Below are 12,084 nucleotides of genomic sequence, written 5' to 3' on the forward strand. Positions count from 1 at the left end.
GGCCTTCCAAAAATTCCGGACTGATCAATAAATCACTGTAAGCTCTTCAGCTTGGCAGGAAACACCACACCAAGCTTTATCTTCTTTTTTGTAAGGCCTGCGTTGCCTCACAAAAGACAATAACAACATTTTTACCGTGGACTCATTTATTTCTCTTACTTAGGACCTGGCCATTCACACACACACTGCGTGAGCAGGAAAGAAGTCTGCTTTGGGATAGCTACAATTTTCTGTTCCTTTCCTTCTCTTCACAGGATTCCTTACATAACAGAACCAGGGTTCCCTTAACCTAAGAGTTCACTCCTGCAACATACCAAGACAAAATTCAAAGTAGTTCATAAATTATATCTAAAATTACTTAGAGTATCTAAAAATTTACAATCCAGAACTGCAAACAGATGTGTGACTCATCTCACATATTTATGCACAAACTTTTTTTTTTTCTGGAATTAATTGCAAGAATAAATCTAAAGAAGGTGTTTATGATTAACTAGTAATCAGAGGCACTGATACTGTTAGCAGGGGCAAAAGGGAAACAAGTTTTCCAGCACATAAGCCTTTCATATCTTATTTAAAAATAGAGTTAATTTACTTACCTGCTCATACTTCAACAGAATGAATATGAATTAAGACTGAAGTCTTAAACAGTATACATCAATTTATGAAACACCCCCCCAAAAAAACCCAAGCCTGAACCAAAATCCCATAAAATATTGAAGACAAATCTTAAAAAAAAAATTAAATACAGTAATAAACTTAACTGTTGCCTAAAACAACACTGAGACCTAGATGTGAGAACGAAGAAATACATATTTTTTTGAGAACTGCAAGGTAAAAGTTAGAAGCAGATGATATTCAAAACTACATAATTTTGTTTGGTTTTACAGGAAAGATATCTAAAGTCAATTATTTTTTTAAGGAAAGCCTACATAATATGTGAAAAGTACATTACAAGCTATCAAAACAAGCATGTTAATGCTATAGTATTTTGAAATACAACTCACCAGTACTATAGTATCTTTTAAGTTCTGTGCGCCTGATGTCTTTCAGTTGATTGTACTTTTTCTTTTTCTTTTCTTTGTCTGGAGCAGTTTCCTTTTCACCAGCAACTTTACAGTTGTCTTCAGAGGAACTGATTTGCTCCAAAATAACTTTACTTTCATCATCTTTCTCAGGTGTTTTGGAAACAGGAGATCCAGGGGAACTGGCAGAGACAGTCTCAGTGTTTTGTTTGGCTTGCCTTTTCTTTTTCAAACTATGCATAAAGAAAAAACCCACAACATTAACATGATACCAACCTCTACAGACAAGTCAAGTCACTTGCTAACTTGAGGGTTTTTAAATTAATATCAGGATTTCTCAGAATTCAGTAAAACCCACACATTTTGCATCAGTAACTTGGAAACTAAGATTATCCAACAGCACTCTCTACAATCATATCATCATCTCAAGGCTATCTTCTCAAGAATAACAAAAAAGGTAATAAAGTTTTTACTATTGTTTACTGAGGAAGAGGGACAGGGAAAAAGAAACAACATTAAGAAGTTGTTTTGTTTTAAACCACCATACATCCAAATGCAGAAACAAGATACCTGCAGTCATGTTTTCAAGATCGAGGTTACGATAAAACAAAACCTCAGATCATAATGTATTATAATGCAACAGCTAACATAATAATTTCACAGCCAACTGCTCCTGCTTTATAAAGCCGTTTGTTTTGATATAAACTTGTTATTTCTTTCCATTTTGTCCAAGGTTATCTCCCAGCCACCACCCATGCTTCTCCACATCTGTTCTTGCACAACCCATGCCAACTTGAACTCCAAGTGTCACTCAGCAGACCTTCACCAATGTGACCAATGTGGCTGCAAACTGCTTGTGCAGGAACATTTTCCAGCTGCTGTAGCTCTTCTGAGAGAACTCTTAGCAAGCTGCCGTTAAATCTTCCAAATTATCACTATAGCAACAAGAGTATTTTCTTTTTGGAAGACTCCTTAAAGCATAGCTCAAGTGAGAAAGATGCCTCAGGATTCCTAACACTGAATTTTCTGCTAAATCACCATCTTTAGCACTGACTCTGCTTAGCAACAGCAAAGGCTGACTTAGAGGGTCAGCATCAATAACACAGTCCTCAGTTAAGAATCTCTGACACGTACCACACAAAATGAAAAACTAATCTATCTAATGGACCTTCTCTCTAGTACCTTACTTAGCTTCTAAGTTACAAGGTACCTAAGAGAGGGAGTAGAATATTTATGTTGTTGATGGTAAAACTGTTACAAGCACAGGAAAATTTATGCATAGAAGATACCACAAATGGTAAAAGGTTACATGATCTCACAGCAGTAGTTTACATAGGAAAAACCTAGTATCTTCAGTTACTAACATAATGCAGGAACTTCAGAAATTCTTCCAGCTCACCTTCATATTTATATGTTCTTCATATACTTTTTACAAGCTACAACATAAAAATAAATGCACAGAGCATTTGAAAATTACAGTAAGACATTTCAGGCTATACACCTTTCTTGTTTTAAATAAAACCAATTCCTAAACTTATGTATCCAGCTTGAGACCCCTGAGAAGGGTCAGCTTATGAGACCACATGTGACCAACACACTCCAGTGAAACATTTCAAAAGCTGTGTCTATCACACACACACACGTATACGTGTTTCTTAAATGCTTCCCAAAATACGACAGCAGAAGATTCACATTCTGTAGCTAACTCAGTGAAGATGCTGTGGTTCCCCATTCATTCAGACCCACTGATTTGTGAGACAAGTAGTAGTAGTAGTAGTTCAGGCTTTGCACAGAAAAAGAGATTTATCGTGTGTGAAACTTTACCCATCAAGTTCTGACTACATGTGAAAACAACCTACAGGGATTTAGAAAAGATAAAAGTGAATACATCTATATAATAAATGAAGTGCTTTGTTTAGACTAATGAAAAATTGTGTATGCAGAGGAAGCTTATTTTTGACTCGCAACACAGTCCTGAACAAAGGCTGCTGTGGCAACCGCAAAACATTACAGTCACATTGCATACACAATGTCTATATTTAGCCTGGCAGAAATCTTTTCAAAGCAGCCCTCTATGCTGAAATGGCAAGTCCTTACCATGGCTGTACTTGACTCTAGACTTGTAAATGAAACACATCCCTGACTTTTTACTCTAGTGACTCAGCAACCTTCCTGTATGTGTGCCTATTACAGAGTACCCAAAATCATCTGCTCCAGCAGATGTGAACTAGCAAGCACCCACTAGCAGCCCCGTTTCTACTCACACTGAACCAAAGACTTCTGTCCCCACATTCGTAGTCTATTTATTTGGATCACAAACTCTATTAAGTAAGCTTTCCATAGTATAAATGTAGTATGTCAAAACAACAAAAAAGGCTGCTAATGGAAACACTGAACCTCTTTACCTTTTTTTTTTTTTTTTGAGGGAAAGGAAGAATAAAGAGGAAAAACCTCTCTTACAGGTCAACAGTCCTCACGACAGTACTAACAGCTTCCGTGGGTACTCTCCTTAAAACATACTCCTTCGAACTTGTTTTCAAAGTTGCCCCAGGCAACTTTGAGAATAAAGAGCTGACACAGAACTGGTCCACTAGTGATAAAAAAAACAGAAAGCAGAGATGACTCCCTGAACTGACTCAATGAAACATACCTGACCAATGCTTTGCCCCATAGTGTTTAATCTTGCCCAATTCCCATACACTACAGCCCACCAAGAGCTCACTACACAACCTATAGCATCCCCAGGCAAGCAGCTGCTGCCTCAAATGGGTAGTGCCACAGGCACTTTTCAGGTAAAACTGATCAAGAATCTGTGCACTCTGTAATTCCTATTCTATCCTCAGGGCAGGCAGCAGATTCTGAGATGTTGCCAAGCCTACTCCTCCTTCCTGCCCACTGCTCTGTTTAAGGCAATGACCGTGCAACTCTCAAAGCAGCAACTTTGGCACTAGAAAAAATACCAGATGAGGGCCAAGTATCCACAACATTCCTCACAGGACTCAGACTTACTGCAACTCTGCCTAGGGTTATGTACTCTGCTAGGAAGATGCTGCTTTTAGGGGTCTTGTAAAGCCTGGCCAAAATTACCTCAAACCCTCCACTTGACTTATTCAACTGTAGTATGCCAAGGAACCAAAACAAGCTTTCAATAGCATTTTAAGCTATAACAGCAGCCTGAAATTTACTATGCTTTTTGACATTATATGCACCCTCTTAGTAAAGTAAGTACAAAGTCCTCCATACACAAGGCAATTAATTAGTAACACACACAGGTATGGTGCAGCAGTTTGGGCTGTGAAGAGCACATGTGGAGGGTTTACTGCTTAAACAAAACTCCATCCCCTTGAGGTATCCCCTACAGCCTCCACTCACCATTCTCTCACACTGACTTGCGCATCCCAGCAAGGCAGGTTGGGCACCCACACACACTGACAGCCCCTCTGCTGCTCAGATTTCAAACCCATCACCTCCTGAAGAAGTTGGAGGCTGAAGGCTTCATCTGCTCTTCTCCCAGCTCTTGGGTATCACCCACCTTCACGGCAAAAGCTGCCATGAACACTGATTCAAGAACACCATTTGTCAAATTACTTCCTTTTTCAAATACTTTAGAAGATTTCAAATGTTTTTTTTTTCAGTTTTTAAGGTGATTTCTCTGAACAAAACCAACATTCAGCCTAACGGTTATGAGAGCAAAGGGGAGATGAAGGCCAAATAAATAAATAAATAAACCCCCTCAGTGTCAGGTTTTGTAATTAAATCAGCCATCTGGACAAAACAATACGCATCTTTTCCAGTGAACAGATAAGGTGTTATTGCAGAAGATGTTTGTTTTTCAGTACCGAAGTCAATGAGCATGTTGTGTTTTACCAGGAAAGTTGCTAGGGGAAGGAAGAGGGAGAGAGAAAAAGGGAGGGTGGGAGAAACAAACAGCTTATCTGCAAAACCACTCTGGTTTCTGAAGAGTCTTACACATCTGTAATTTCATTTAGACACCAGATAACATTTCTCAAGCTAATTGGTTCTGACAGGCAAAACATTTCTTCTGAATTTATACAGAGGCAGCTCCTCAAAGTGTTTTCTGAGAACAACCGATAAGCTGTTTCCTAAGTCCGTCCAAACAGAGTTTCCCAGTGAAAGTTTTCAGTCTATTACTGTATACAGTGGATGGCATGGGGGCTTTTCCAGCAAGTTCCATGAGAATCAGAGGAAGAGGTTCTTAATGAGCACTGTGAGACGGCTGCAAAGATCTTTCAGACATCTATTTTACAGAAGGAACAGGGAGCAGAAGCTTTCTAGAACACAAGGAACATCCCCATACCATTTAATGAAGACTAATGAACTGAAACTGACATAATCTCACAGTAGGCAGGTAAAAATACAAGGTTAGCAGTGCTCACTGAAATCAGTTTGCAACTGACTGCTTAATAGCTCAGGCACTGACTTACAGGAAAAGAGCTAGGGAAGAGTTCAAGAAACATCCTGCTTCATCTTCCAGACCCAAGTCTGTTTGACTGCCTACAAAAAAACAAATACATTTTTAAAATAAAAGAGCCTGAACTGCCATTACACTAAGAATGTACATGGTTGGTGCAAAAAGAAAACTGATGAGAGAAAAGAGGTGTTATCTCATCTGCACAACTTTCACTAGAAGACTACAAGCAACCAGTAAAGCTCTGCAACTTTTGACACTGACACAATAGAGAAATGGAAATCTGACAATATTTCTTTTTTCCTAGAAATTGAATTTGGTTTTGGTTAATAGCATTCAGCAGAGATGCCTAACAAACAACTGAATAGGACCTCAGTTGCTATATAATAATTAGACAAAGAGCACTACGTAGAATATTCTAAAACTCCTAAAGCACGATCTTTATGGTGTATTAAGAAAAAAAAAAAATCATACACCACAGACAACTTCTTGCCTTAGAAACAAAAGCATCAAAGAAAGTGGCCCTCCAAAAATGATAATTAAAAAAAAAAAAAAAGAGGGAAGGAAGAAGAAATCTTCATTTTATCTTGAAGCTGACACAGTTTTCCTTTTGGGAATTTTCCACAATGTGCATCCTCTAAAACATGCCTTGATATCTGGCATACAATCAGCTTGACGTCCTGCACAGCACAAACAGATCATATTCTGCAAATGCTGGTGTGGTGTTTTTTTAAATCCACTTAATGCATTTATGCAGTCAGATTAACTGAACTTGTAAAAAAGAGCTTTAAAATACTTAAAGCATCTTAATCTGGTTTGTTCCTAGCAAGATTCCTGTTCATTTACTTTGCATACAAAATTACATATACCCCAATTATTATATTCAGAATTAAACATTTTCATCTTAATTCAAACCTCTGCACTCAGTATGTAGTAATTCTTTTGTACCCTACATGCGTTTCTTCACCCATCCAGAACAGCTAAATAAATCAAGCTCATGACATTTAAAAAAAAAAATTATATACAGAAACCTTACAGTAAAAACTTCCATTAGGCACCCACTGCTCAGATCCCAGTCAGCTATATTCCAGCCCACACAGATCATACATCTCCCCTTCACCAGACTGGTTCCAGCACAACCCAGCCAGCTCTGGGCACTGCTGTGCTCTCATCCCATCTAATCCAACCTCACATATACGCAATCTCAGACAAATCATTACTGTTTGCAAAGCCAAAAGAAGTCAGACTGCTTGTCAGACTGTAACGCTTAGCTCCGGACTTCCTCAGTGTGGCTACTTTCACTTCTCAACAGGAATGAACACAAAGCTGTTCCCCCTCAGTGAGAAATCTTCCTAAAACTAAAGGGCTTCCACCCTGCAAAAAGGCATGCTCCATAAAACACCAGTCATTTCAGGCTGGTATGCATCCTGCTTTGGAAATGAGCAAGCCACAAGGATGTTTACTATCAAAACAGACTATCAAGGCAAACATAAGGGACGGAACACATTTCTTATGAGAGATTTAAACAGCTAACTGCAGAGGGGAAAAAGATTACAAGAGAAGTAACTCTGAAATAGTTACCAAGGACAACAATGTGGTTTCAGACACTAAATAATCCATAGCCTGATCTTCATTCCAAATGACATATAGCAACTAAATAAAGCTCTGATTAATGTCACAGCAGCACAGGTCAAAACAGGAAATTTCAACTTTTACCAGAACTCCTGTTACTAATTTATAACCAATGCCAGCACCAGGTTTCACACATGGTCAGTCATCAGCAACAGTCAAGAAAGTTGGCATGCTCCAAAGAGTGAAGTGCTGTACTGACAATCAGGGTTATGTCCATCTTCTTCCTGATACTGCCCTTAGCTTACAAAAATAAGTCACTCCACCTCTGTTTCATCATCTGTAATGTTGAGGGAAGTATTTCTGGTGAAGCTGTTCTGGAAAAGTAAAGACATTGTACCTTCTGACAGGAAAAAGTATGCTAATTTTCCTCCCAGTTTTCTAATTGATATCAGGAAATTTTAAATACCCACTTAAGCTCTCTTACATATGTTAGGGGGGGAGGGCAGAAATAATCGCAATTTCCCAGGATAAAATTCAAGGGAGTTTTGAGCTGTCAGAAAGTTTTTACTTTCTTAAATTTAGGAATATAATGCTATCATCCAGCTTAATAAACTTTCTATTTTCAAAGGCAAAAGGTATCCCCATATTTTCTGTTTACTTAACGAAAGAGTTAATGATGTATTCAGCATGCCATTACCATGAAAACAATTTAATAAAATCTTTTCCCTAGGGAAAGGAGTTTGGAAGCCTGTTTTATTCAGTTCCTTCTCTTGTAACTTCACTTTACTGCAGGCTCTCACAAAACAGCGTTAGGCAGAAGTCAAAATGAAGAAATCCTTCCCTTTGGCCAACTCCTTTAAGTGTGCCTGATGTTAACAGGCTTGCTCAATTAAATCTGCACCACAGCTCTCTATCTTGTCAATAATACCAATCTGATTCTTACCACACTCTCATCTTGCTTCTCCTTTTCTCTGCTAACAATGCCAGATACTCTCTCCTACTGTGGTGTTTATTAATCACCCCAAACCACTCCTACACATGCAACGGATTCTTCATAAAGCAGGTTAGCAAGACACTCTCCCTACACCAAAGCCCTGCCAAGGGAGAAACGGCTTTGCCCGGTCACCTCCAGACAGTGCTGGGTTCCCTCCAGCTGCTGTCCCACGCTCAGTGCCAGTTCCCTGAGCCACTACTCCCCTTGACATCAGCTGGCTTGAAGTGGTAAGAAAAAGGTTTGCACTGCGAGGGCTGGGAGAAGAGCAGCTTCCACTGCTGCGAAGCACAAGGAAACGGTAGCTGCTTCTCCAGCAGCAACAGGGAAGTGGAAATTGTTGCTTTCTTCATAAAAAGGATCTTAATGTTAAATAAGTTGACTCCAAGTGAAGTCACCTGTATGACTGCTGACTGGCAAGGTTGGGGGGATCCAGAAGTAACCATGGTCAAGAAGTCAGTGATCAAACTGAAGTAAAAAATGCAATTATTTCTTTATTTAAATGACTATTTAAGTGTTAAAAGAGGGAGACTGAGATTTAAAGCACCTGTCTCTCTGAATTAGCTTCTGCTTTTACTTAAGGAGTAACCTTAAAAATTAACACTTAAATGTCAAGGCTCTCTACATCATTGCACCACTCTATGAACAAAAGTAGTTTAAAAAAGAAAAACACAGAAAAAAACATACAACTTCTTTTCTTATTATTAATAGAGAAGACAGGTAGGGGGGAGAAGCAGCACTAAAAAGAAAGTCAAACTTATGTTTTTAAATGCTAACTTTCATAATCATGCCAGATACATCCAAATATCACCACATATTTCTCAGGAAGTCTGTTAATCACAGCTGGAGTTCATAGCATGAGAAAGCTGTGCATGTGCTTACAAAAAGTTTGCAAACTCATCTGTTCAGGAACAAATTTACAGCAAGAAGCATATTGACACAAGTGGAAGAGGTTGTATTTCAAGTATTTCACAATAATTGCCAAAACCAAAACCAACTTACCGCTGTGTCTCAGTTCTATGTTTGAATTCACTGTCCCATGTTTGAATTCACTGTCTCCAAAAAACTCCCAAACTAGCTTGCACACTGAGCAGTTTAATGGGCTTTCTGAATGGAGTTCCCATTAACTGAGGCTCACAGGAGAGGAAATGCCCAAGTGCACTAAAGATCCTGTTACATGGGTTATAGTTCTAAGAAACACCCAGCAATGGTGCTAATAGGTGGGAAAAAAAGGAATTGTAGCTTCAGTATCTGGAATAATGATTGATATTGTCTCATACAATGGATATTTCATAAATTGGAAAGATAATCCCCCTCCACCTAGAGGAGGTGTTTGCATCAATGCTTCTATACAAAATAAATATGGCACCACCTTTTTAATACCAAGGTCAAAAGGCCATTAACGATAAGTATCACGATAACACAACAGGGTAGGGCTTGCCTACATGGGTCAGTCACATGGCAGGCTTGTACCAAGAAAACTTCTCATACATATATACCTTATGCTAAAATGAGTATTTGCATGGTGTGATATTTTCCAGTAGCCAAAGCATTATAACAGTGTAGTAGGTCCTCCATTATATTTACACTTGTTAATTACAGTGTCTTAAAATTTCTCTATTTTTTACATCCAATATTGTAATATTTATGCTTTTATTTTTGACTAAAACAATGTTTGGATTTTTTCATTTACTCTTCAGCTAAAACTTCAAACATGTGATCAAAATGCATATTGTTGGAAGGGAAGTAGCAACTACTGCAGGGGAAAAACAAAAGGCAAAAAGTAAACGTTGCCTTCACCAACACGACAGAAGAAGGGGCAAGAGGAGAATGCAAGAGGTTCTGCTCCATTTCTATGTTCTCTGGACTCTATAAGCCGAGAAGGTCCCACCACACTTCAGGCAGGCGCTGAATTAGAATAAGCAGCTGAGGAAGACAGAAAGTTGGGATCTGATCTTTTAAGTCAACCCGTCTGCTTAACACCAAGTGTCCTCACTCCCGGCAGCAACCACGTGCGCCGAGGCTGAGGCAGGGCTGAGTGCCTCCTCCTCCCCCGAAGCTGAGGAGCAGGAGGGCGGCAGGAGGACTCAGGCCAGCTATCCTCAGTCCCCTGCTGCCCTCAAGCACATCGGCCTCCTAGCAGATGCTGCCGGCTGGAGCCAGATAAGGCGGGTGCTGTGCGACACGCCGTCCTCCTGGCACGCTGCGTCCGGGTTCTGTTCCCCCTGCGGCAGGTGGGTGGGGAGCTGTTGGCCTCCTTTCCTCCCCCAGTGCCCTGGCATTTCACCTGCAGCAGCAGCACCCTGGACCTGGTCCCACCACCGTTGCTACAGCTCTGTTCCCACAAGCAGCTTTCACAGCTGTTGAACCTAACAGTATGATTCCTCATATGAATCAAATTGCTGAAATGCTCAAATTGTTCACGGGACCAGAGTCATATGCTGTAGTTTTAATGGACTCTGAGATTGCAGGGAAAAAAAAAACGGGGGGGGGGGGGGGGGGGTGGAGAGAGAGAAGGCGGTGACAGCATTTGTAACACAAAATACTTCTATAATGCAAAAAAAAAAACAAACTTCCCAGCCTTAGGCAATCAGAACTGGTACATGCAGCACACCTGCTGTGCTCCAGGTGGATAGAGAAGCACCATCTTTTTACCACAGATACTGAACGTACAGCTAAATCTTCTGCTTAAGGAGATGTGATTTTTAAAGGCTGATTGAAACATGTGATTAACACCTTGAAGCCATGTATTTATAGAAGCATTACTGAAAGCAAAAATCCAGCTGCTGACAGAAATGCACTGTTATGTCAAAACCACAGAATACAATTTAAATTCACCTGTGACTGGCTAGATGTTTACACCAACTGAAATAAAAACAGCCACACCAGAAAAACAGGGGTAGAGAGTTATTATAGTATATTAAATGCTACACAAGACAAGTTCTCTGTGCCAGACTGCCGTCTGACAGGAAAATAGTGCATTTAGACAACCAAAGAGCTGATTTATGGCTCATTTACATTACAAAGGTTTTACAGCACAAGGACAATTCTCTCCCTCCTCCCCAGATTCCTAACCAGTTCTCTGCTCTCCTTGGGATAGTCTCTCACATAAATCAACACGACAAACCCCACAGACCTCAATGGAACAGCACTGGAAACTTAAGAGTTTAGCTAACATAGATGCTTAAATTTCAGATGATCCTAGGCAACACTCCCTGCCCAGACTACAGAATAGGACCAAAAAACCCCACTGCAAACCTACACTTAGAACACACCTCTCCATCATCAGATCGGTAGGGGCAGGGTTTGGAGAAATCCTGTCAAAACCCAGCCTGGAAGATGGATTAATGCTGAGGACATGAAAGTTTACCAGCCTGGCACCAGGGGTAACCTAATGCCATTGGGAATATCCACACAGCCTCCTACCCTGCTCAAGGCCCTAGGGAAAAGGGGAAAAGCTTTATTTCCTGGAGGAGGCAGGACTGGGGAGCCTAGTGTCCACAGGCACACAGCAGAAACTGCAGAACATGCTACTAACAGCTCCAATTCAGCACAAGCATGAAGCGTACCCACGCAGGATCTACAGCACTTCTCCTTTTACCAACAGAATTCCCTTAGTTAGCTATATAAGGCTTTCCAATCGCTTGGACAGAGTGGGAAAAACCTGCCTCTTTCCAAATGCACATTCCTGCAGGTATAATTCATACCTTTCCCTTTAAACATGCAGTACTGTTACCAGAAATAGACTATCCCACCAGCCAAACCAACAACCCAATGTAGCATGGCACATGCAGAAACAGAAGGGTGAAAGTGTGGAATCACAGCAGCAGACACAAGGCAAGCAACTTTGGCTGTGGGCCAGAAACACCAGAAACCTTCCCTTAAGGGGCTTATCTAGCTTCTTATCAACCTAGGCTTTCTTCAGTCCAGCAAACTCTGGCGTATCTCACAGTGCAGATTCTTCTCAAAATACTGTACACCACATGCCCTAATATGTACACCTTATGTTACAAAGCTCCGGAAAGCTGACCAAGACTGCTGCCACAAGATGGTAAAACAGCTGGATTTCT

At 40.3% G+C, this 12,084-nt stretch overlaps 1 protein-coding gene across 7 annotated transcripts in view; it reads right to left on the minus strand.

The window, feature by feature from the left end:
- Positions 1 to 12,084, minus strand: part of NCOA7 (nuclear receptor coactivator 7) — an 83,524-nt gene that overhangs the window by 45,710 nt on the left and 25,730 nt on the right. For 6 of the 7 annotated variants that reach the window (XM_062632374.1, XM_062632373.1, XM_062632375.1 and 3 more), the window contains one exon: positions 1,005 to 1,255. The exons of the other annotated variant lie outside the window; for it this stretch is intronic. In XM_062632374.1, coding sequence (XP_062488358.1) covers positions 1,005 to 1,255 — 251 coding nt within the window. The remainder of the gene's footprint in view (positions 1 to 1,004; positions 1,256 to 12,084) is intronic. 7 annotated transcript variants of the gene reach the window in all.

Source organism: Pezoporus occidentalis, unplaced genomic scaffold (assembly GCF_034315485.1).
Source record: "Pezoporus occidentalis ecotype Australia unplaced genomic scaffold, CSIRO_AGI_Poc_V1 ctg39, whole genome shotgun sequence".
In the NCBI taxonomy this organism is placed as follows: Eukaryota; Metazoa; Chordata; class Aves; order Psittaciformes; family Psittacidae; genus Pezoporus; species Pezoporus occidentalis.